The 25,108-nt window shown below is 39.6% G+C and overlaps 1 protein-coding gene across 16 annotated transcripts in view; it reads left to right on the top strand.

The window, feature by feature from the left end:
• The window catches only part of WAPL (WAPL cohesin release factor), a 133,258-nt gene that overhangs the window by 99,262 nt on the left and 8,888 nt on the right, over positions 1 to 25,108 (top strand). For 14 of the 16 annotated variants that reach the window (XM_046942783.1, XM_046942784.1, XM_046942787.1 and 11 more), the window contains 8 exons: positions 8,041 to 8,136; positions 10,749 to 10,901; positions 11,151 to 11,287; positions 13,160 to 13,271; positions 18,695 to 18,922; positions 23,056 to 23,167; positions 24,046 to 24,143; positions 24,816 to 24,892. In XM_046942783.1, coding sequence (XP_046798739.1) covers positions 8,041 to 8,136; positions 10,749 to 10,901; positions 11,151 to 11,287; positions 13,160 to 13,271; positions 18,695 to 18,922; positions 23,056 to 23,167; positions 24,046 to 24,143; positions 24,816 to 24,892 — 1,013 coding nt within the window. The remainder of the gene's footprint in view (positions 1 to 8,040; positions 8,137 to 10,748; positions 10,902 to 11,150; positions 11,288 to 13,159; positions 13,272 to 18,694; positions 18,923 to 23,055; positions 23,168 to 24,045; positions 24,144 to 24,815; positions 24,893 to 25,108) is intronic. The other 2 variants (XM_046942789.1, XM_046942790.1) reach the window with 1 other exon arrangement.

The raw sequence follows: 25,108 nt of genomic DNA, 5'->3' as shown, positions 1-25,108 counted from the left end.
AGCCACTGGCTTTCCAGCTTCATGTAGTTTTTACAAGCAACTGCTAAGTGTTGTGTCCAACTGGGTGCAGAGATGTGTGTGAGCTTTCAGAGGGCTTTTTGGGTAGATTGGTTGGAAGGATGTGTAAATCACTGCAGTAGGAAGAGCGCAGATTTCCACTGAGATTGACTATCGGGCTTCTGCTGATTCAGCACTTAATACTTTTTGCCTCTTGCATAACTTGAGTGTGATCTGCAAGTAGCACGTAGCTCTTTATTTCATTGCATCTTGCCTGTCCTGCAAGGGTTTTTTGCCTGCAAGTAGGTTGTTTGTGTAGAGTTGTCGTATTGGTCTTAAAACGTTTAGGCACCCTGAGAAGGTGTCAATCCTTGGAAACAAAGGTGACGTGTATCCTGTTGTTCCTAGTAGGGCTTGTGGTAATGCAAGTTGAGGGGCACCACCTAACAGATTTTATGGGCTGATCTGAGCCTTTTGCTGCGTGCTGACTGGAAGCTGTAAATACCAGCTAGAAAGAAGTGCTGTGTCTAGGTTTTCTTGCAGCCCGAGATGAAGTGTTTTGAAATTGAAGCAGTAAGAATCCGTGCGTGGCTCTGGCCTGGCAGCGCGGTCCCCCTGCGAGCGTGGCGGTGACGTGCGGGAGGGGAGGGGAGGGATGGGCCGGGCTCTGCGCTCAGCTGTAGTTTTCCACTCGGCTCGTGTTGCACTCTGCTGTGGGCGTTTATTGAAGATACCCTGCGAGGAACATTTATGTTTGCTTCCTAGCAAGCGAATCTGCATTTCCCCTAATCAAAGTGGGAATTTTAAAGATGTTTTTTGGATTTGGCTTTAATATGTGTGAAGATAAATGCACAATCTCGGCTAGTTTTGATTTGTCCATAGCTTTATTTAAGTAAATAGTCTTTCAAAGTTATGCTCTCTCTGCCATACCCTTTCCGTAAGCCTAACCGTGTGGCTCTTCTTAGAGACAACTGCTCACATTCATTCTGCATAACCGCTGGGAGAAGGGAACGGTGCTACAAGGATGAGCAGTTAAAACAGGACTTTCGTTTTGGTGATTTCAGACGGCTCACACTGAACGTATTGAACTGTTGGGGGTTTTTTGCATCGTCAATTAGAATTCCAAAATACCTTTTTTGATAGGACAGATGATTATCTGACATCTGCAGCCGACTCTGAGGAGCTGAGCTGACAGTCCAGATACTCTGTAAAAGGCCCGGCTGCTGTCAGCACGGCGTGAGGCGGCCGTCTGCTCCATCAGCAGTTGGACGCACAGCAGCGGTCGGCCCTGACAGCCTGTGACAGCGAGCTGCTGCTTCTGCAGTGCATTCCTTCCATCTGCTGGCTGCTGCTGCTGGCCCATGCTCTGCCTGAGCTCAAGCGCGTTTGGTTTCTGTTTTTTTTGTCCAGTAACTATTAGTGGCAGTGATGAATGACTGGCGAGCTGCTCTAAGTGCTAACCAATGAGGAACGGTTCGTGTGCTTTGAGCAACTCTTGCACTGCTGAAATAAAAATGGATTTAGGAAAATGGTAGATTTAAAATCTGCTTATTTAGCGATGATTTGTTAAAACCAGTCTCATGCTGATACAGTTATTTTACTTTTTTTTATTTGTAGGTGGTAAACAGGATTCTAATCAAGGCTCTCAGGTTAGATTAGTCGCCTAATTTGCAGAGTGAAGCAGCCCTGTAATTCAGCTGTACTGAGCTGGGGCATAACGCCTTGGAGCTATCAGCAAAAGCAGATGTAGGAGTCGGTCTGTCACTTTGCAGATAGTCGTTTAACTCTGCTCAAAATTGTTTTCTTCCCACTCCTTCATCTTAAGCGATGGCAGAGATGGGTGTGCCCTAGTAGATGTTGACTGAGATGCTGCCCTCCTACCTGGGCTGCCCTCTGGGTGCCGTTTGCCACCGCAGCGGCGACGCCGTCAGAAGCACGTCCCTTCTGCCTTGTGGTGCCGGGAAGGGCGTTACTGATTGAGACGTAGCTTTGGTTATGAGGGAGGCAGGGTTGCAAAGTGCAGTGTGAGGATAACAGGCTAAGTCCTCATGCAGGGAAGAGGAAGAAACAAATACTGAGTGTGGAAATGCGCCTGGTGTGCACTTTATATGCTCAGGAATATCAAGTTGAATGGAAAATGTTCAGTGTCACGGTGGAAGGCCTTGTGTTTTATCCTTCCAGCTCCTACTGTTATTAACTCTTCTTACTCAAGAAGCAAAGATCCATTAAGGGGTTTTGAAATGAGATTCTCTTGCCTCTTTACGGTATTCCCCACCCCCATCCATCGATTGTGTAGTTCCCTGTAATTAACTCAGTGTTCCAGTAATTAGGCAACACTGGATAACTGTAGGATAAGTGCTTTGTTGCACAAGGCTTCAGTCCTGTAGAGAATTCTGAAATGCCAAAACACTGGAAGAGAGCAACATACAGCAGTTTCATTTGCCAGTGGAAGCTTCACTTACGTGCAGTTGAGTATGCAAAACTGTTTTCACAGCTCCCATGTGCTGTATGAGCGCAGCCTGTTTGCTCAGCTCTGTTGGTGACTGTACTTACATTAGGTGACATGAGATGCAATGCAACATGAGCAAGTACTGAGAGTGAAACAGTTGGTGTTGAGGGCCTGGAATGCGTGTGTATAGCAATAATGTGCACAGGAATTCTGTCTGGCTGATAGTTTTTCTGCTGTCTTGATTTGAAGTGATATGTTCCCAAGTATTGTGATGATGTGTCTCAACTGTTGTACCCTCTCCCTTTTAATTAGAACTAGCATACGTTTCAGGCCACATCAGTGACAATAGCCATATGGCTTCTGCTTCAGAGCTGACCGGCTTTGATTATGCTTTGTGTAAGTAGCATTCAGAGCACTATTATTTCTGTTAAAGAATTAATCTCAGGTTTGACAAACTATCCCGTTTCTTCAGGTTAAATTCTCATGTTCTGTTTGGATGTCGTCCATCTTGTAGTGCCCTGTAGGTCTCCTCTGGAGCTTGAAAGAGGACTTTTCTTTTGCAGTTCTCCAGAAGTCTGGAGCAAAGAAAGCTTCAGTGACTTTGGTTTCTGCTGCAGATACACTTCAACCTAGTCTGACTACAGCCAGTTTGTAGTTGCTAAGCCATGTGTATGCATAGTGGTTTTTTATGTCCTGCCTGTCTGTGGGGAGAACAGCGACTGACAAGGAAGATGCCTATAGAGAAGATGGAGAAAGGGGAGAAAACACAGCCTGAAGTAGACTGTTGTCTGGCTCTTGGACTTGCTCCTTGGGATATTCTCCCCCCACCCTTCCACCTCCATTTCTTTCAGCCTCTTCAGAACCGCAAACTGTATGCTCAGTCCAAGTCCTTGTTCTTTGACTTTTTATTTCTAAGGCATATTTGTACAAGATCATGTAGTCCATTTCTGTAGTGAACTGCAGTCGTTGGTTCTAACGCCTGACTGTGTAGCCAGTGAGTCTGTAGAAACTTTCCAGCCAGTGGCATCCATTTCAAGTGGGTTTGCTTCCTTCAGGTGCAATATTTGGATCACCTTTCCGAATATGATTAGCACATAACACCAAATCAATTAGTGAATGCTTGTTTTTGTGTAGAGACATCCTCTGAGATGGTATTAAAGGAGACCTTTTGCACTGCGGTGTAATTTCTTGTATAGGAGTGTTATTGGAATTCCTTTCTGTTTAACAGGAGTAAAGCAATTGGATATAGCAGTATTCGTGGCATCAGTGCTTTGGGATACTGTAAAAGAACACTGTCTAGATGCTGAAGATGTTTTTACTGCCTGACTCAGAATAGTCCTTACATGAAGAAATGCAAAGATAAGTGTCAGCTTTGAAAGAATGATTGAAAACGGTGGGCTTCTGTCATGACACTGGATTTTACTTAGATTGTGTCTACAGAGCTATTAAAAGTAACCTGAATTTCCCATTCACATGGTGAAAACCAGCAGCTGTTCTATGCCTGCAAACAGAAGAGCATACTTCCCTTCCTGGAAGGATACAATAAAAGCTCAAGATCCAGATTCCAGCCCCATGAGTATTTCTGTAGGTAGTGTTAAAACAAACCTAATTTTGCTTGTTGCCCTGAGTGGTCCAGCAGCTCATGATGAAGTGTTCCAGCACCCAGAGGTGATCTGTTGGCACTCATCTGCTGCTGTGATTGAGGGGACGCAGTTCACATTTTGAATGCTGAATCGTATGACTTTGGTTCTGATCTGCTTCTGATTTTTAACTGCTCTTTGAAACTGCTGTTTGCAGCTGCTGTCTTATCAGAAGACCGGAGAAACTCTTCTGTTTTATGAACCTGTGCTGAACTGATATCCCATCTTCTCATTTCAGAGTGTAATTTCTATTTCTTTGCTCCAAACAGACATTCATTCCTTCCCCTTTCAAAAGAGATAGTCATAACAGTCAGTTATGAATAGCTTTGCTGCATAATGTATTTGTTACATCATCTTCCTTCTCAAAGGCAGGCACAGAAGTGCTCTTTTATAAATCCTTAGTAATAAATAATAAAATATTTCAATTTATTTTGAGGTTTTTTTTAATTTATTTGTAGTTTTGACAAGCATCTGCTACACAGCTTTAATGAATGCCCTTTAAATATAAATAATGCATTTTTTTCAGGATATCTATTAAAAAATGTGGGTGTTTTTTGTTGTTGTTGTTGTTGTTCTTTTTTATTCCCTTTGACTTCTACCTTGGAAAGTGTTCTGCCTGCAAATAGCTGCTGTCTGTCTTGTTTTGCTAGTATTTTCAGCATGACTCATGTTCCTGGCTCTTACTTTCTGCTGTTCTTACATCTGTGAACGGCAGGCAGTGCTGCATCAGTACATGTGGTGTGCCAGCTCTTGCTTTGAAGCTTGCAGGGAGGAGAGGTTAAGCCTGACCCACGGTTTATACTGTTTGGAGATGGTCGTATAGTGCTGACGCCCCTGTGCACTCTTTCTGTACAAATAAATAACAATATTCAAAGAAATCCCTGATGTTAGGTGTGGTTCTGCATTCCGGCTCACCCCTCAGTGCCACGTGAGGTGTGTACCACTGTAGAATACTCCTTGCACCTTCGCTGGGATATTTGCACTCGTTCAGATATCTGCTTCTGTGTAAATAGCTGTTAGGGCTCTACATGGGAGAAAAGGAAACTGTTCATCCGCAGAAGCACTTACAGTTGATTGATATTGCGGAGCTTATTTGCCTTAAGAACACAGGATTCAAAAGAGCAATGTACTTCCACTCGCATCTCTTTTCACTTAGTCTTGGGAGGAGGAGATCTTGAAGAGAAGTCTGTATTATTTGAATTATTGCAAGGTTGTCTTCTTTATAGGAGAGAGTCACTTTCCTAAGTTACTGCTGCCTACATATCATCTTCAGGACAGCTTGGTATTAGTGGTGGTCAAGGCATTGGGGTGCAGGTGTATGGGTACAGGACCAGGCAGACCACTGGGGGTGTGGGATCACAGGGCCAATCACTTGGATATCGAAGCGGGGGATAGGACTGCGGTTAGGGGCCAGAGCTGATGTTCTGTAGGAGTTGGAACGTTTAGGTTGTCGCCACTTTCGGCTGGTGTTCTGTTAAAAGATACCTTAGGTGGAGAATTTTTTGCTGGCACTGCTGATTTCTCTTGTAAAATGCAGCTTTCTTCCGTGTTGCTCTGTTAGTGCTGGAGCAAGCTGTGAAGTGCCATGTCACAGCACGCTTTGGGATGCCCCAGTTTTTGGTTTAGAAAGAAGTTAAGGAAAGCTCATTTTTTGATGACTAAGTAAGACAGCAGCTCTAATTTGGGAAGCCCTGTAACCCCACATGTGGAGGAGCTGTCTCTTTGCCCCTTGAACTCTTTCCCCTGTATCTGCTGTACACAGAGAAAGTAGTGTGGGGTGCTCTCCCCTTGCAGGAGGATTACAGGATGCCCACACAGCAGTGGAGCCCACCTTGGTCAGTTTCTATGTCGGCCTGCTGGATGGGCACGGCCCTGGGGTGCTGTTCTGCTCTGGCATGGGCTGCATCTCCCCATGGCATCTCCCCGATGGGCGCCGGGCCTGGCCCTGCTGTGGCAGAGACCTGACAAGCTGCCGTGCTGCACGTAGCTGCCAGACAGGAAATTCAGGAACGTTACTGTATTTGTATCTTTTAAGCAGGGATATCTGAAGTTACATCAGAGATCCGAGGGTATTGATAAAGAATAACCTATGTTAATAGGACTTCAGCACCTGTAATGCAGTACATAGCTGTCAGGATTGTAGTAGCTAAGCTTCCCTTCAGAGTTAATAAGAATTGTGCATCGTCATCTCACCAGCAGTCGTAGGAGGCTGAGGCCGATACTGAATGCGCTTCATACTTTCATACTGTTACTTCTTTGAGCTACTCCTTACATCAGGGTGCTGCATGTAGTAACTTTGACCCTCTCTTCCCAACATAGTGTGCACTGAGATAATCCGTGGGACAGCTGTGAGTAGCAAATAAATAAAGTGACTATGGAGGAAATACTCAGCGGTTGATTATCATTGTATCTATTTTGATTTAAGGAAGCATCTTTCTTACTAAGTTTCATTTGTTCATCACAAACCCTTATTGAATTTCAGGGTCAGAGCTTGCAACTCAGAAATACATAGGGGAAGGAGTTAACTCCTTAGCCATTTTGTCAGCAGTTAACTGTTTTCAAATAAGGATCTATACAGCATGGTTTCCTATTTTTAGACAGATCTGCTATTGTAGAGTTCATGTTGAATATAGCTGTTTTAAGTTTCTCAGTTGAACTTTCTGAGCCTGGTGTGATTGTTAGGAAATGGTGTGAATTGGTGCTTCAGCCTCTTGGGAAAGCTCAAAATGGAAGTTGTGGGAAAACCTTTTATTTCTGTGTGCTCGTTGTGGCTGCATGTGGCTGCTGTAAGACTCGTTTGGAAGAGCTGCTTTGGAAAAAGGGATGAAACCATTGTATACCTTCAGCTGTTTGATAAATAAAAATCCAACTAAGGTAAGTTCCTTACAGCTACATCAAAGCGCACTTTGCACGTCTTGTGAAGAACAGAAGGATGTAGCGCAATGGAGTTTGTAACACAGGAGTTTCTACACTGCTGTTAAGTCTGCTTTCCAAAGCCTTACCGTATTTCATAGGATTGTGAAATCCATGCGGATGGTTCTGCTGGTTTGCTACACATAGATCCTCTTTGGGCTATATTTGAGCAATTATTTATTTTAAATAGCTGATGCGTTGTGTTTTGGCAGAAAAGATTTTTTAATACCCACAATTTTAAAATATTTTTCCGGACGTAAAATGTTGTATGGGTGCGGGTGAGGTGTTCCAGCTATGAAAGAACATATGCAATATATGGCATGCTGAGAAATAGTGAAAATTGAAATGACATATTAGTCTGAAATGTTCCTATGCAATTGGAATGGCAGTCTCTCATGCTAGGATGCAGTTCGCTTGGCTTCCTTCAGAGAATTGGATTGCATTTCCCCCAAAATCAAGGAAAGTGTGTTCTGATTCAGCTTTGATTTGCCTTGGCACATGTCTGGGCAAGAAGAATAAGCTTAATGTATTAATGTGGATTAAGATGTTTCATTGCAGTATTTTCTATTTCTCCAAGCATCAGAATCTCCATCAAATTCATATTTTGATTCCAAACTGTTCATGTTTTCTACTGTCGTGCTGTTGGCTAACAGTTTTTCGCCTGTAGCTGTTTTTGTCTATAGAAGCGTTGCAGATCTTTTGTGTCTTAATAAATCTTAAAAGGATGGATTAAAAAAAAGAAAAAGGAAAAATTCTCGATATATTTGGGTGTAGTGTCTTTTGCCATTTGTGTGGGTCTGCATATCTTTAAGCCTGTAAGATACTTCAAAGCCTTTGAGGTTTTCTGATATGTACAATATAGAGAATTTAAATGAAAACTTGTGCGGCTGAGAAGTCAGAAGGGAAAGAGTGAAGCTCATTTTACTTCCTGCTTTGTCGGCTCTTCTCTTGGTACAGCTGTTTTTGAAATATAAAGTAACTATTGGTGAATTTGCATTTTAAAAAGAAATAAAAACCAACAACTTGATTTTTATCTTGTAGTCTCCCACAAAAGCTGTATATAATGCTAGACACTGGAACCAGCCGGAATCAGAGGTTCTGCCAGCACCACCGGTCTTGAAAACTCCCAGTGTCCCAGTAAGTAGTCTGTTATTAGTGTATCTTCTAAGTTTCAGTGCAATCTTTTGAAACCGACAGAAGTCACTGATATTTGGTTATGTCACAGCCATTCACAATGAAGTCTGCTTTGTGATATGAGCCACCGATTTGGCAGGAAAGAGGTTGTCAGTGGAAATAATCTGGAATGAGATCTTCCATATCATTTCAGTTTGCGGATAATTGTGTTCCCCGGTGTGCAGAAGTTAAGCTTTCTAACAGTGGACTCCATTTTATCTTCTGTGAACCTTGAGAATTAAGCTGCTAATACCCGTAAAAATCAGCAATTTGTAGGTCAAAAAGGAAAACCTCATACATTTCCATTACTTTTCCTTTGTAAGAGCAAACTATTGTAAATTGGTGACAGGAGTCTACAGGCAAGGTGAAAGAAACAAATTTCTTTATGTGCCCAGGAGGACCAATGTTATATAAAGATGTATGCATGAAGTTAACAAGAGGTGAAAACAGTTCTTAACGAAATTTGTTGAAAACCTAGTGTTTGATCAGAGCTTTAAGGTAATTATTTTAGACTCTGAGAATCCAGCATCTTGTGCTTATGTGTGTAAGAGCAGTTATGGATTATGCCAGAAGGGTGTTGTACATTGTCAATAAACTTTATTTCATTTGTTGAAATGGTTAACTTATTTCGTATCTGAGAACAGAAAATCAAAGTGAGGTTATTCTAGCACTGATATGTCTTCAGTTTCTGTGGGTTTTTTGTTCCTCCCTTGTGCGTGTCTTCTGTTCTGATGGCAGCTCTTTGATTTACACTTCTTGTTTGTCCTCACCTTATTCAAAATGGCCTTCCTTCGCTGTTAACCATGCTGCCTGAGAAACACAGATGGCTTGGACTGAATAACTATTTGCAGTAGCTTTGAGGGGAGCAGATTTTTAACCCTGAGTTTTTCCTTTCCTTTTCCATTCTTAAGCCCTTTTCTCGATTTCAGGTGTGTAGGTTTGAACCGAAGCTTTTATTGCCTGCTTAATCTTTCTATCAGTGTTGTTTTGCATGAAAGACTCTGATAGCCAGCTGCAAGACAGATCTACTCTGAGTCTTCTCAGGTAGTCTTGGAGCATAGCCTCGTCAGGTTAGGATAGTGTTGGAATCATCCATATTCAAACAGGCCATTTTGTCTTCTGTCAGGCTTCCACTTTGGAACCATCCATGTATTCATTCAGTAACATGGCAGAGGTTTGGCTGAAGCAACTTGCTAGCAGAAGCTGTAGGTGCTTCTGATGTTATAAAGTGTACCTGAAGTTACTTCAGTCACGTTTTTTAACCTTGATTTGTGTGTATGATCAAGATGTAAGACTAGTAAGAAATAAGCCTTATTCCAAATGTTCAGCAGTAATTCCTGAGAGGTGATCCTGGAGATACAGACAAATTTGTTTTAGCTTCACAATAAGATAACGTGCAAACTGCTTATGTCAAGTGCTCTTTCTTATGGCTTCTTTAACTCACTTGGAATCCCTTTTGAAGGGGAAGCTGTTAACCAAGGCTTGTATGAGACTGTTCTGCTTCAGCAGATCTCCTGCTTTCCAAAGCCGATTAAGATCACAGTCCTCCAATAAATGCTTTCCAGGATGGCTTATTATCCTTTTGCCACTGGAGCCTCAGTGAGCAAACACTGAAGTGCTGCACACTGGTAGAGGCAGTGTGTAAGGAATACTGTGTTTTGTCTGTGTTTTAATTTTGGCTGTTGATGCACAAGAGGAAAGCTTTCCTTTCTAATATTCCCCGTAGCATGTGACAGCTAATGCATATTCTCTGTCTGCATCAAGTCCTTCACTACCTGTTGCTTATTCCAAATAGATTTTGCTGTAGTATATTGCTCCTGGAAAATATTAGTAACACAAGTATGCACGTGGCCAGTGAGTGGAGAATGCCTTATTAGAGCATACCCTATCAGTTTTAGGCTTCATGCTTCTTTTACTGTAATGGCATGTTTTTACGGGACTACAGAAATTACATTGGTAGTCTTCTACCTGGAGACATTCTGGAATGTGTTAGGTTGATGAGGTTAGTTTCTGGTAGTACTCCCTGAGCACAGCAGTGAGGTGGAATCCAGTAGGTAGGAATGAGAGCAGTAGACACAAACTTTTTTCAGTTCCAGCTGTGCTGAAGCAGCGATTGCTCGGTGCTGTGACCATATCCAGACCAGTGTGCTTAATGATGGTTCAGTATAGCTACCAGCTGTACTGTCAGTCCTGGAAGCTCCAGTGAAAGTGGGGTAAAATACGTGTAAGTATCAACAAGTACTTGTTTTTAAACCCTCGATTGTTTTACTTACCCTAAAGCTTAAAGAACATCGGTAAGGGATTTTTTTCAGTTTCAGAATTCACTGGAGCGTTCCCAACTACCTAAAACTGTTTTTAGTACTTAAAAATGCATGTAATTTCTGTTTCTATTGAGTTTTTTTTAAGAGTAGGTACATTGTCACACAGTTTAGGTACATCTTGGTAGCGTAAGGGAAGGACTAAATTGTCCCGAAATGTGAGTTTGACAATTGCACACCTGTACTGTTTCCTGATGTATTCAGTGTATGTTTACATGCTCAAAACATCTGCCCATTTTAGCACTTTCTTATTAATAGGTAAGGCTATCTTCAAAGGAGGCAATTCATAAAGATGATGGAGTTTTTAAGGCTCCTGCACCACCTCCCAAAGTGATTAAAACTGTGACAATACCTACTCAGCCCTATCAAGAGATAGTAACTGCATTGAAATGTAGGAAAGAAGACAAAGAAGTAAGTATTCTTGACAAATTTTTAAAATAAAGAATTATTGCTAATTCTAAGTACTGAAGGAACAGTATCAAAAAGGAATTTGGCTTTCCTCTTAAAGATAATGTTTTTTATTTACATAGTTGAATGGCCTTTGTTGACTACTTAATGTTTCCTTGCACTCAAAACTGAATAGATTTTAAACTGTACTTGCTAAGGTTATAATAAATCCCAAGAGCAACTTACCTAGGTCAAAATATTTGTCTCTTCCAGTTATACACTGTTGTTCAGCATGTAAAGCACTTCAATGATGTAGTGGAATTTGGTGAAAATCAAGAGTTCACAGATGATATTGAGTACTTGCTAAGTGGATTGAAGAGCAATCAGCCCCTAAACACACGTTGCCTTAGGTAAGATACCTTAATATCAAACATCAAGCTGGTATTTAAAAGAGCAATTGAATTAAATAAATACCTATGAAAGGAGTGGCCAAACTTTAAAATGTTATTTGGTAGTTACTCAGTGCTTCTTTTGTAAAGAATAACATTTGAGAATAGTCTTAAAGTTACGTTGTGAGTAATCAGCAGCAGTACAGAGGAGAGAAGATGAAGTAAGAAATTGCACAGTAAGGTGCATCTTCAGAACTTGGTTGCCTTACTGTAAATCAAAGCAATCTTTCTTCACTGTGATTTTAAATGAGATGCCTACTGGGTTTTTCTTATTTTTTAAAGCAAAAAGTTGATTCTAAAATGAAATCCGTAAGACAGTTAAGTTGTGCTGGCTACAGTGTAAAGCTAACGTGATGTGGTGATAGCACTAAATTTCCACTGGAAGTGTTGTGGCCAAAGTACTTGTTGGGAGCTTTCCTAAGTCGTCTTTGAGTACTGATGATGCTTTTAACATTCAGTTTGCATGTTAGTGCTAAGTTAGTATCAAAAAAGTTACAGTCGTGCTTTGACAAAGTTCATTCACAACAATAATACTGGTGTCTACTGTCTGAACATAAAATTAGTTGGAATGATGTTCTGTAGCCACATAATAGTTTGTCTTACCTTCATACTTGTAAAACTTCCTGTCTACCACAACTGAAATGCTAGAGAAAGGAAGAACAAGATTCCACAGGCACAAGTGCTGGAGACACTGCCTGGAGACTCGTCTGTGGATGAGAAAGAGCTTTACGCTTGCAGGAGAGCTATTGCAAAAAGAATTTATTCTTCCTGCTCCCTGAAAACAGTAATGAATATTGTTGATTTAGCATAAGCTCAAGTAATCTGCTTTCCTGTTTCTGTGTACATTATTGTGAAAATAAATTAGCACCTCAGTGGTAGTCCAGGACTGTCTTTCACATCGAGTGCACCTGCTTGTATTGCAAGCATCCTAAGGCTTTCAGCTGACTTCTGACTTTCACATTTTTATCAAGGAGCGCAACTTAGACAAATATCACAAGTGTTTTCCTTTCAGTTAATACATTAAAGGAATATCATTTTTCCAAAGGAAAACAGCGTGTAGCTCTAATTGATGCCATTGTGATGGGAGAAAGGCTACTTGTTCTTAAAACACCTTACCGTATGAATCTTACATTGTTTCCTTACTAGTCATAGAAGAGTTGATTGCAGTACTGCCCCCACATTACTCCACACTGAAAAGCAGTGTATTTTTAAATAGTCTCTATGGGCTGTGCTGGGAATGACAAAGCAACTTTCTAACAAAAATATGGGAGAAACTTCTGTCCTGTACAACAGAACTGTTATGCTTCTTGATTAGACTAATACATTAACTCCGTATTGTTTCCATCAACTCTGAATGTAGCAATAAACATTAAATGATTGCATTTGGTTGTTTGTTTGTTTTTTAACGTTTGCAGAAGTAGCATTGGACACGGGCAGGACTAATCAGTCAATTAAACAGACAGCTATTAGATAGTGGTGGAAGCTCATGGTTATAATTCTGGATTATTCCTTGACCCACAGTGAGCTCTCCTGCACCTCCGACTCAGTTTCATGCTTAATCTCTGAACACTTTATTTTCAATTTAATTATTTCAAATTTTGTTTGAAAGAAGCAAGTTCAGGATACGCTTTCAAATTGGTTTCTAGCTGACCGAGTTTGGTGCTGGTTAACAACTGCTGAGTAAATGCTGCTCTGCTCTCCAATTCTGAAGTTGACTTATACAAATTATAGGATTTATAACATAGCTTCTTGAGTTGTGTTTCTTAGACCTGTCTCACCACAGTTCTTGTAAATGTGGTGATTTTAATCTAATCCAGAATTAATTTTCTCTAGTGTAATCAGCTTGGCGACCAAGTGCGCCATGCCCAGCTTCCGAATGCATCTGAGAGCACATGGGATGGTAGCCATGGTTTTCAAAACACTGGATGATTCCCAGCACCATCAGGTATGTATCCATTGTGCATGTTATTACAGTTTGGCTGTAGCTGTGTATTTCTTATACATTTTGTGTACAACTTACTCACAGTCAAGAATCGTGTCTAGAGTGTATCCCAAAACAGAAAAACCCACCTTTTAAAAACTTATTTTATCATCGTTTTTTTCTTCAAAACAGATTGGAAGGAAAACTGTTTATTTCATTCAAATAAATGACTTAAAAAAATTAAATAATCCTTTGTTTTTATTTAAAGATGTCTCTAAGTGCTAGACCTCTAGCTTGTAGGAGCCGCTTCCCCTGCTGTGGCTGTGGTGGGGAATTTGGCACATGTGCTTGTCGCAGTCAGCAGTGCTGTAGTTACATTCACGGGATGTCTTGATTATGTGCAGCATTCTGTGATAAAACAGGAAAAGTGACCTGGGAGTTGAAAACTGAAGCAGTTTGGCTTTTCCTTACCAGTTTCGTAAGCTCCAATTCAGCTGTAAGTTGTGGATAGCAGTACTTTTATGCCAGTGATTGACAGCTTTGGAGTTTCCCACCAAGTATTGCTATGAAAGCAGAATGTGGAAGAAGTTGCTAGAAGCAGGTAGTACATATATGTATACCCAGTCTGCTTTATTGGTTTTCTAATAGCTATCATGGAATGACATATGTTGCAGTAGAAAACTTTGTAGGAATAAACATGTAAGAGATTTTATTTGACATCTTACAGTGGGGAGGGAGGGCGGAAGGAGTGTGAGGTGAGGAGAGGAGCTGTAGAGCTCTAAGTAGCTAATTTTAGAATAATAGTTTATTTTCCCTCTTCCTGGCAAATTAGTAATGGCTAACTGTAAGACACACAAACCAGATTCAACATATTCATTGTTCTATGAGTTGTTGAAACACTGCTGAGTGATTCTAGCAATAAATACAGCCACGATGTTTAAGATGGATACCACCACTGAGTTGCAGGAGATCTGCAGAGGACAGCTACGGTTACTTGGAAAATGTACAAGCTTGCTCAGTGTATTTTAGGCTGTCACTTAATAGTCCCCATTATTCCTTCATTTTCAAAAGAACTAGCACATGCAGTTCAAAAGGAAATTGCATGCTATTATTAGTCTGCAGTAGCAAAAAGCATTGATTCCTATTCACTCTTTTCAGCGTATCTTCTGATGCTCCCTTCTGTCTGGGGGGGAAAATGGAAGTTAACATGATAATGTATTTAACATTTTAAGGTCATTTCTTGGTATACATTATACACTAATACAAAATCACTGATTTATCAAACTAATAAATTCTAAAATATATGCTCTGACCGCTGTCAGTGTATGTTTCAACACTGGCTTTTTTTGTATAACCTGGCTGTCTTCTTAAACTACCTGTTCATTCACTCATTGTTTCACTAAAATTGTAACTTGTTTAAAATCAGAAGAAATTTCTCCACTAAATCATAGTGCGAGGAACCTCAATAACAAATCGTGTTACACTGAACTTAGGTTGCTCACGTGGATTTAACATGAATGGGGACTGCAGGGAAAAGAGTAGAATTCATGTGTTGATATAGTATTTGGTATAGTATTTTGGATGTGAGAGAGTACTGTTATAATGATACAGTTTGGGTGTACCCTGCATTAGCTTGTACTGTGCAATGGAATAGACTGAGAAAGCAGATGACTTGCTGATTTCCGTAAGAATATAAAGTAGTAGATGCAGAGCAATTTTTCAGTCAGTAAAGAAAGCAACATAGCTTGTTATCTTCTTGAGCTGAGCCCTCAGAATACTTACATGATGAATACTTGTTGGATGTAGTTTGCTTACAGATCTCTTCTAAGCTGCAGTTTGATTTTATTTTGTTTTAGGGTTGACTTTGCCTGTTTAACTGTGTTTTAAAGACTATGGAGTATTGTTCATTTTTCAAGTAAAGTCTATATTTTCATTGCAGTTGTCAGTGGTTAAGCACAGCAGTGTGATTTTGTAATGTCTTGAGCATGTGAATACAAATAAAGGGGTGCATTGAATGTAGCACTGAACCCCAGAAAATAAGCATCTGTTCCTGCAGATTGGGGTATAAATAGAATGAGCAAGGGAAGACAAGGATGAGAGTGGGTGTAGTTGGCCTGCAGTTCCTAGAGTAAACATTCAGCTGGGTTGTTCTCCTGAATACTGCAGAAGAATGGATAGTATGTAGTAAGTATGCCTTAAATTCCGTGTAGAGCAAATACTTGTTTTACTCTTTTCTCCCCTCCACAACCTTCATTTGGAAGCAGGATGTGTTGTAAGTGTTGTCAGGAATAAGACAGGAAAAAAACAAAAATGAATGAAACGGAGCACAGGTTTGCTGTTGCAATACATAAGAGGGTTTTTTTGTTTTGGTTTGGTTTTGGTTTGATTTTTTGTAGTGGTTTTGATTATTTATTTATTTTAGGATCAAAAAAGACTTGTACAGGTGTTTTTCCTCCCCCATTCTCAAGTTAGAATTCTCTGTATGGTAGTGCATGAGGTTGTCTGAAGCCTGTGTAATTAACTGTCTTGAATGCTTAGTCATCAGAGCAAACATTTTTTGAATACAAGAGTTACTGTTATTTAAGATTAAACCAACCTGTCTGTAAGAAAACTGACTTTTAGTAAACTGTATCAGTAGCACAGCATGTAGCTGAAGCAGATTTGTTCTGCAGTATAAGCACCATGACTATCTGAAGTCCTTACTTATTTTGCAACGTGATCGTTTTCCTCTTGCAGTTGAGCATCTGGGAGCCTGTTGGCCCGGCTGTCCTTAGGTTTTCCTTGTTGCAGGAATCTAGTTCTGGTTACACATCCCTACTCCGCTCTGTTGTGCAATCTGTGGCAGTCCTCCCGTAGCCTGAAACTTTCCATATAATATCCTAGCCCCCACTTTGATTCCTTTTTAATCTGAGCACGTTAAAACCTGGGTTGGAAAGCCTGAAGGGAAGTGATGACAGGTGCTTGCACGGAGGAAGAGTCATTACTCGCTGTGTAATAGAAAGTCAGCTGGATTGCAAAGAAAAAAGCCTGAGAGAAACGAGAGTTTGGTACAGTCTTACAGAATTAGTCTGATTGCCCTTATGAGGCTTGTAAGTATCTGTAAAGCAGAGCGTTCTAAGTAGTGATCCATGAGCAGTCTCTGGCTTTTTGAGATGCCTCAACATTAGTAGTCCATATCGTAAATTGTGCAGTTTCTCTCAAGTACTGCATAGAGTTCACTTGTCAGAAACTAAACGTCCTTTGGGGGATTTGAGTGGCTGGGTAGTGCTGTTCACCAGAAGGTGGTTCTGTCTGTTCTAAGAATTGCCGTTCTAAAGGAACAAAAAGTGCAGTCATCTCTCACCTGAAATTTCTTACTGTTTAAACCAAAGAGAATTTCTGTAATTCAAATGATAAAATTGCAAGTTTATTGGAGAAAATAAATAGAAGTTAAGGTAATATCTATCTAGGCAATCTGTATATACTGCTTCCTACTTCACATGGTCCAGCTGACAAAGCTGGAATGGGGATATTCACAGCTAAGCTTCATTTCTTAAAAACAGCCCTGTGCCTTGAGGTTGTACTGTGAAAGAAGATGTGGGTTTAAAAACTCTTACTTCCTTCAGTACTCCAGAGGCATTTTCTTCACCTCTGCCCTCAGGGGTTTCCCTGTCTCAGCCAAGAAGTCATTTTAGCATACTTTTTGATAGACTGTCAGCTGCCTAATCCTGCTTTGGAAATGCTGGTACTGCCTGGTATGTCCAGGTATGACTATTGCTTGCTTCTAAAATAGAAGCAGATAATGATTGCTTTGATGGTTGGCTGAACTGTTAATGAAATGTTAATCTGTTATGATCCAGAAATTCAGCTCTTTCCTGTTGAGCCATACAACGTGTACTTCCCAGACTTCAGTTGCATGATGTGAATTTAACTTTTCTGCATTTTAAATTTACCATTCATGCAAAAAAAAATTGAAATACCTACGTGCAGCATATTGACTCTTCTTTCTGAATTGAGTTCAGTCAGTTACTCCAAAGAAAACTGATAGACCCCTACCCCCTCAGATGCCTAAAAAGGTTTGTGGAAGTACTGTGCCCAGCACAGCTCAATTCTCCATGTACATTTTTACTCTTTATTGTTGCTTGGAGCTCATCTGGATAGATGGCTCTCTTGGCACCAGCGCTGTACTTGCCAGACAGATAGCTTTGGTCTAATCTCTTTGCTCTTCCTGTCATTTGTCTTTTCCTGACAGCCCCCTTCTGCCTTTGCTTTTCTGGATCCTCATGAGGATGAGTTACAACTCCTTGAAGAAGGTTTAGGTATTCTTTAGCCAACAAGAGGTCCCTATAGGCCGTTTCTGTTAATTTTTTGTAAATAGGGATCGTTGAGCTAATAACATTTTCTAGTTGCAAAAGTGATGTGGGAGGAAGGACTCATTTGGTTTGTACTCTCTCTGCTTCTAAAAAGCAGAATTCCCATGGTAATGAAATGCGTTTGTGCAGGAAAAATTTGGGTAAGCTATTGACTGATAGACCTGCTTGGCAGAACTGCAGTGTATGTCACCAGGTGCTTTTTTGTCTTCCTTTCCCATCCTTATGATCTTTCTGATGCTTTCTGTCACTAGCTGAACCTACCCAACTTGAATTTTCACCAACACTGGCACATACCGTGGTCTTTTTACTTTGTTCCTCTGCCATCTGTCTCTTCCGTCATTCTCTGTTACTGGAGTTATCATTATTCAGTTGCAGCATTGAATCTCTCAAAAGCAGAAAAACCTGTTTCTCAACCTGAGCTTTATGAATATATTGAATTATTTGTCTCATTCCTGTGGGTTAGAAACTAACTACAATGAATCAAGTTATATACCAGCATGAATACTCATGCAAGTGCTAGTGGAGACGGCGACATGTCAGGTGTTCTCTGTTGTGTAGATAGGTGAATGCTGATGGTATGGCAGTAGAGGTGGAACCTTTCCACCAGCATTCTGTTATATGTTGTTGCTGTGTGATAGATGGCCGCAGAGGGGCGGTCTGATGGAATGGTGTCTGACACGGAAGTGTGCATGATGCAAAGGTGTGTCACTGCATTCCTCCATACGGAAACAGTGGCACCCATTGACATTCATCAACACTTCCTGAATGTTTATGGAAACCAGTAAGTCTCTACAAGTGAGGCAGTGGGTGGGGCGTTTCAGCAGTAGCAGCAGTGGGTCACCTCCACTGGTACAGATTTTTCCGAGCACAGCATGCAGCTCTTGTTCATTGCTGGTGAAAATTCATACCTGCTGCTGGTGACTGTGTTGCCCTCTCTAAAAGTAGTGTTGGTGTGTTCTTTGTACCTGTTGTACTTTCTATGGAAAATAAATAGGTCAGAGTGACCTATGTAAGATTTCATCTCATTACAAATTGTATAACTTGATTAATGTGATTATTAAAAATGATTTTCTTTTTTTTCTTTCCCGTCCCAAGAATTTGTCCCTTTGTACAGCAGCTCTAATGTACATCTTGAGTAGGGATCGTTTGAACATGGATCTAGACAGAGCTAGTTTAGATCTGATGATACGGCTGTTGGAATTGGAACAAGATGCTTCCTCTGCCAAGCTGCTGAATGAGAAAGACATGAATAAAATTAAGGAAAAGATTCGGAGACTGTGTGAAACTGTTCACAATAAACATCTTGATCTCGAAAACATCACGGTGGGTATCATGCCTTTGTTTGGAAACCTTGACAATAGTGAAATGCTTAATAAAATGGAATAGATAAGCACCAGCCTTCATTTCCTATCTCATAACTCACAAGTCATGACGCTATCGAATTTCTCTGTGTATGTGGTTGCACCGCAAGTATCTTCTGAGTTTAAAATTTCCTTTATAAAAGGTTTTTAGAAGGACAAAGTTGTGTTCTTCAGCTGTCTGATTCACTGTGTGCTATTGGTAGGAGTGTAGTTCGTTACAGGTAGCTATTAAAAACCAATGGGATTTGAAATAATTATGTTTGAGGATTACATTTAGTTTATTTGACTTGCTTTGCTTAAATGTTCATCTTTGTACATCTACAAACAGTAGGGTTGTAATGTGAGAGTGAGAGGATTGTGTGCTAAACTGAAAAAGTGGCGCAAGTACCTGCATTTAAAAGTGACTAAACAAAGCTGTCTTTCAGAAACCAGTTTCTCTGTGCTGGAAGTGCAGGGGCAGATGTATCGATAATCTTAAGTTTGGATGAGGGCTGTTTATTTTATGCTTCCTTTCTCAAGCCTACTAGTGCGTTATGTATCTTCAGCTTCTGCAGAGTGAGCACATTTTTGTCTAAAAATAAATTTGACCGTGTTTGATGCTAGTGTCAAGCTAGTTTGTAAAATAAAATGTAAGTTCCAAGTCTTTTTGAAAGAGCATCTTTAAAGAATGGGTAACAAATTGACTGGATGTGTGGTCAAAGAAGGCACAAATTACTAATGTTTTCTTGTTTTCAGCCTATTTCAGTATAACGGATGTTAGTATGATCTTAATATCTTCTTATAAGTTCTTTACTGTTTCAGAGGTTCTTACTGGGTTTTTATTATTTCTAATCTAACACACGCATTGATGAGAAGTTTCTAATCTACTAATTATGAAGTGAGCTTTTCAGAGCTTCATCTCTGTACCAAACATTTCAACTCTTGTTGGTAACCTGCAGATTGTATTCTGTTTTATGGTAGTTTAAAAGATACTCTGCATTGATGAACTGGCATTTTCTTTTGTAATTCTAGTGACTGACTTCTGTCCTTTAAGTTGTAGGAATTTCTTTGTCCTTTTAGCACACCATCTCCCACTCCAAATTCTAGCTGTGGAACAGATAGCTGAATTGATATCAAAAGTCAGTATTATGTAGCGTTAGGAGGAGTTGAGATATAAGGGAGGAGGGATAATCTCGATATAATTTTTAACCTTGGTAAGTGTTCTGTGTTGACAAATGATAATTGTTCCAGTATTCAATTTTTAGGCTTATTTCCTACAAACTCACAAAATGTATAGGCAAGGAACTCAGTGATTTTTCTGGCCTTCAAAATTAGCAAAGGCAGAATAAGATTGAGTTGATTTTCTCTGCTTTCAGCTTGCTCTGGTAATTCATATGATACAATCCTAAGATATCGATGCAGAACAAACTGTGCTTTCAAGGTGATGATTAGCAGTGAATTGGTATAAACGATGTCTTACCCTGGAGAAGACTCACATAGTGCACGATCTACTAGATCTCTTGCATTATAAAATGTAAGACAGCTCCATTTATCAAGCATAGAACAGCTGCTTACAGGTTCATGATTGCTAAAGCATGTAGCCTTACAGGCCACTGTCTTCTATTAAACTTTTCTCATATTCGTAATCTGAGCTGGCCTGAGTTTTAAAAGGGAGATTTTAATATTAAGAGGAACTTTGTCCTGCAAGAAAATTGTCCATGAATAAAGAAAAATACTATTAAAAAATCAGGTTTTTTTTTTTCCTGAGACATCTTTATTTTTTAAAATCATATTGAGCTGTTGTTGTAAATGTGTTAAATACTGTAGTACCTCACAGATGGAAACTGGTTTCCTCCCTGCTGCACCATCTAGAAGTAGACTGTACAGTGTTGAGAGAATATTTGCAAGCCAAATGATGTGAATAGATTCTCTGCCAATTTGTGATGGTAGCAGTGGTAAGTTGAGACAATATCCTCTACACATGAAATTCATTAAATTATTTTCAAATGAATCTCTGTCATGAGATATAATAAGTAATCTCCATTTTGTACCAGATGACAGACAGGCAGAAAATGCTAACAAAAAAATGCAGATCTTCTTGAGTTACAGAAAAGATCTGTGTTTTTTCTAACTTGGACATAACCACTGAAAAACAGAAGGATTGCAACAGATGTTTTGATAGCTCCAGTTTGTGCTTTACCAACTGCACATCAGATTTTTGAATCTGATTTGGATCAAATGAAGGTGACCAATATAGCCCCACCCATATCTTTGTGCAGAAAATGTTTGTGTGACTCCAACTGGAAATGAGGTTGGGCTAATTTCTGAGTATTCATAAATGTATGCAGAGGACTCAGCTTTCCAGACCGCACTCAACATTGAAAAATGGAAAGCCAGAAACTGAACAGGAATTCTCTGTGAATTGAATTTATTCTGGTTTTTTTCTGGTGTAGGAGGAGATCAGACCTACAGAACTTAGCCTTCCTGTTAGAGAAGGGCAGTGTGCTTTTAGTCAGTGTAGCCCAGCGTATCTGATGCTTGCAGGTAGATCTTATCTGTAATTAAATCATCCAGAGAGAATTCTCTTTTCAACTGGTGACGTGTTACTGTGAGGGAACATACATAAAACTGAATAGAATAAATGACTGGTCAAAAGGAAGAGTTAGATTTGAATCATTAAAACACACATGAAAATCATCTTTGTCCTTATGGCTTGTTGGCAATTAAAGGCAGTTCGCTGTTGTCTGAGTGATGAAACAGCTGCAGGAGTAATGGCTAGTTGTTGTTGTTTTTGTTGTTTCCTCTGATGGAGAAATAAGAAGTGCTGACTCAGTGAGAAATGACCTTTGGTAGATTTGCTGCTGCATGTGGTCTCCTCCTACAACACCTTCATGGCCCCAGGATGCTTCCATTTACATTGCTGCAATGCACTCAATAACTGCATGGTCATCAGTGACCGTGTGCTGCAGAGGTTGCTTCTAAAAAGAAAATAATAATGAGATAGCTGAGAACTTGAGTGGGTAGCTCTTCTTTATCAGTATTGATCTTCAGCTTCTCCTTGGAAATCACTGTTCTGAAAGCAAGGAAAGCAACTGAAGCTATCAGTGTTGGTGAGAAGAATCATGCAAATAATAACTTGGCTTTCAAAGATAAGAAGTTGATTCAAGCCCTGTGAGTCCTGGTATTCCCAGGAAGTGCTGAGGTCTGCACTAGTGTCCTCCTGGAGCATGCTTCACAGCTCAGAGTGAGCACAGCCCTCCTCAGAAGCATTACAAATCAGACAGGGCAGGAAGATAAGTTGGAAGTAGTTAAATTCAGTTCACTTGAAGGAAGCCTTACAGCTTTTTCTCTAGCTGCTCATGGTTGAATTTGTGGCACGTGAAATGATTAGGTGTACGGTAGCCCAGATTTACCTGTCTGTTTTTTTTGGAGATTACAAAAGTTGATACAGTTCTTTGTAGGTGTCAATCTTATCCATACATATGTATATGTCTAATATGTGTATAATATTTTTTATTATTACCATTTGCCTTTTATAGAGGCCTTTAGAAAATCAACCTAATCAGTAATGTCTTTATAAATGGAGGGAGGTTGGTTAAAAAACTTTGCAGGGTATTAATGAAGGTAATAACCTTAATCTGTTCAACTGCAGTCTGCAGGAAACAGAGTTATCTTCAGTGTTGTTGAATTTACTTCTGTGTTCCTTCTAGAGAAAAGAATTCAGTAAAGAAAGTAAGATACTTTTATGAGCATTTTAGTTTGTCATCAGTACATCCAAAATAAAACCACACACACACAAAAAGCCTCCATTAGAAACAAGTGAATCCTCCAAGCAGCAAAGGCATTGTATCTGGGAATAACAGAAGTAAGCAGTGGGGTTTTTTTGCTGTCTGGCTAGAAATGCAAAGACATCTTTTTTCGTCAGTAGCAAGTCCTTTTAAAAAAATAAAAAGAGGCCCCCCTTTCTATCTGTTCTTGCTCCCTCTGGTGGTTTTTCTGCTCAGAACCTCTAACTTTGCTTAAATGGCTTTTCTACAAAGTGTATTTGTATGATGCGCTATATTGGCTACAGCTGCATATGATGATTTCACTAATTCTGGAATGTGACTCTTTCAGACCGGGCATTTGGCAATGGAGACGTTGCTGTCTCTCACCTCAAAGCGAGCAGGGGACTGGTTTAAAGAAGAACTGCGACTCCTAGGTGGTCTTGATCATATTGTAGATAAAGGTACGCTGGAGATCTGGCTTTGGTGGTGTGGTAAAATTAGTACAAGATGTTTGCTTTTTTTTAGCATCTGTTTTCTATTGTTAAGAATTAAGTCAATTCTCAAAATACCCAGTTCTATGTCATGTTATTGGAAAACATTAATGGCATTAATCTCTTCTTTGCGGGATTGAAAGTAGCTTTAAGGTTAAACAGAATGTAGATAATGTTATCTGCAGGGTAAGACTGAAAATGGATTAAGTTTAGGCAGAGTACAAATAATTGTTACGTGCATCACCTGTGTGCAGCATACTTAACTCCAGTTTAAGTGTCATCATACCTGCTTTACGGTTTTATAGCATTGTTTTGAGGCCTGGTAACGTGTGGTTTTTTGATGTGGTTTGGTTTTGAGTTTTGGTTGTTCTCACTGAAGGATAGGAAAGTGGACTTCTTAAAAATGAATTCCTGAGCACTTTGGTTTTAAGTAAGCAGAGGGGTGGACAAAGGAAGGATTGAAGAGATGAGTGCTCAGCTTGCACACAGCTTCGCTTGTGAAGTGTGGGGAGAGCATTCGTGTTGTATTTTTTTCTTCCCTTCTTCTACAGAACAATGCATTTTTAAGAGGTGTGGACATATTTAAGGTTAAGGAATGTAATCCTTTGCTGTACGACATCTTTGTCATTAGAAAATAAAATGTACCTGGAAATATAACATTTTGAAATGCTGATAAGATCTTCAGGATTGTTTCCTAGTATTACAGTTTCATAAAGCGTAACACAAGGTTGATAACGACTCCCTGAATAGCTGATACACCCTTAAAATTAATAATATTTAGGTAATTTTTATGCATGGCTTTTGAAGACCTCATCTCAATAGTGGAATATCTTATCTTTTTTCTTTAGTTAAAGAATGTGTGGATCACCTTAGCAGTGATGAAAATGAAGAGAAATTAGTTGCTTCGTTATGGGGTGCAGAAAGGTGTTTACGGGTCTTAGAAAGTGTAAGTATGAGTAAATGCACTGCGTTCCTGAAAAGCACTTTTTCCATCAGGCCTTTTCAGCATGATCTTCCTTGGATATGTAGTTACACAAGTAACAATAATGCTTCTCTGTTTGTTTGGTGGTTGTTGTTGTTGTTTTAATAAAAGAAGACTACTAACAGTAACATTGGAATGTTTGTCAGTATTCCTGGAATGCTTGTTGAAACTTCATCATTCTTTATGAAAATACAATATTGGGTATTGCAAATGTACTGTTGTTAAGAATAGCTGAATGTAACTGGGTGCTTTTTCTGAAGTTCCTTAAGAAATTAAAACTTGCTGTTAGTGGTTATTGTTTTCTTGGCACGAGTTTGCATTTATAGGGTGTCTAGTAATACCACATCATAGTTGTGTTTTCTTAAGAGTAACAAATTGATGTGCATTACAAGGGTTACTGCATTCAAACATGAGCTAACCGTCCAGAAGATAACTAGTCATGTAGTGAGCTATCGTGGATATTGAGATAGTAAATGTTTTTCAGTGAAAACTTTGAACATGTTGGGAAGTGGAAGTTTATGCTGGATAATAACCATGAAGCGTGGAACTAAATAAACTCGGGTAGTGATGGAAGGGAATATTACTTTCAAGCAAAAGAAGAATGCCATTTTTAATATTACTTTATCCTATTTTCAGGTAACTGTGCATAATCCAGAAAATCAGAGCTACCTGATAGCATACAAAGACTCACAACTCATAGTCTCCTCAGCTAAGTAAGTTGTAAAAAAAAAAAGCAAACAAACAAAAATATTTTATCACAGCTCTGAACATGATATGAATGAATGTTATATTAACAGAAAAATTCTAGGGGGAAAATATTTAACTCATATATTGCTTTTCATTAAGTAATGTTAAAATAAGTGTTGTTAAAATTATTTTAGATGGAGGTGTCACTAACTTCTTGAGTATTAACAATAGGTAGTGATATT

Source organism: Gallus gallus, chromosome 6 (assembly GCF_016699485.2).
Source record: "Gallus gallus isolate bGalGal1 chromosome 6, bGalGal1.mat.broiler.GRCg7b, whole genome shotgun sequence".
In the NCBI taxonomy this organism is placed as follows: Eukaryota; Metazoa; Chordata; class Aves; order Galliformes; family Phasianidae; genus Gallus; species Gallus gallus.
Note: the sequence above shows the minus strand (reverse complement) of the source record. Positions and strands in the feature narration are given on the sequence as shown.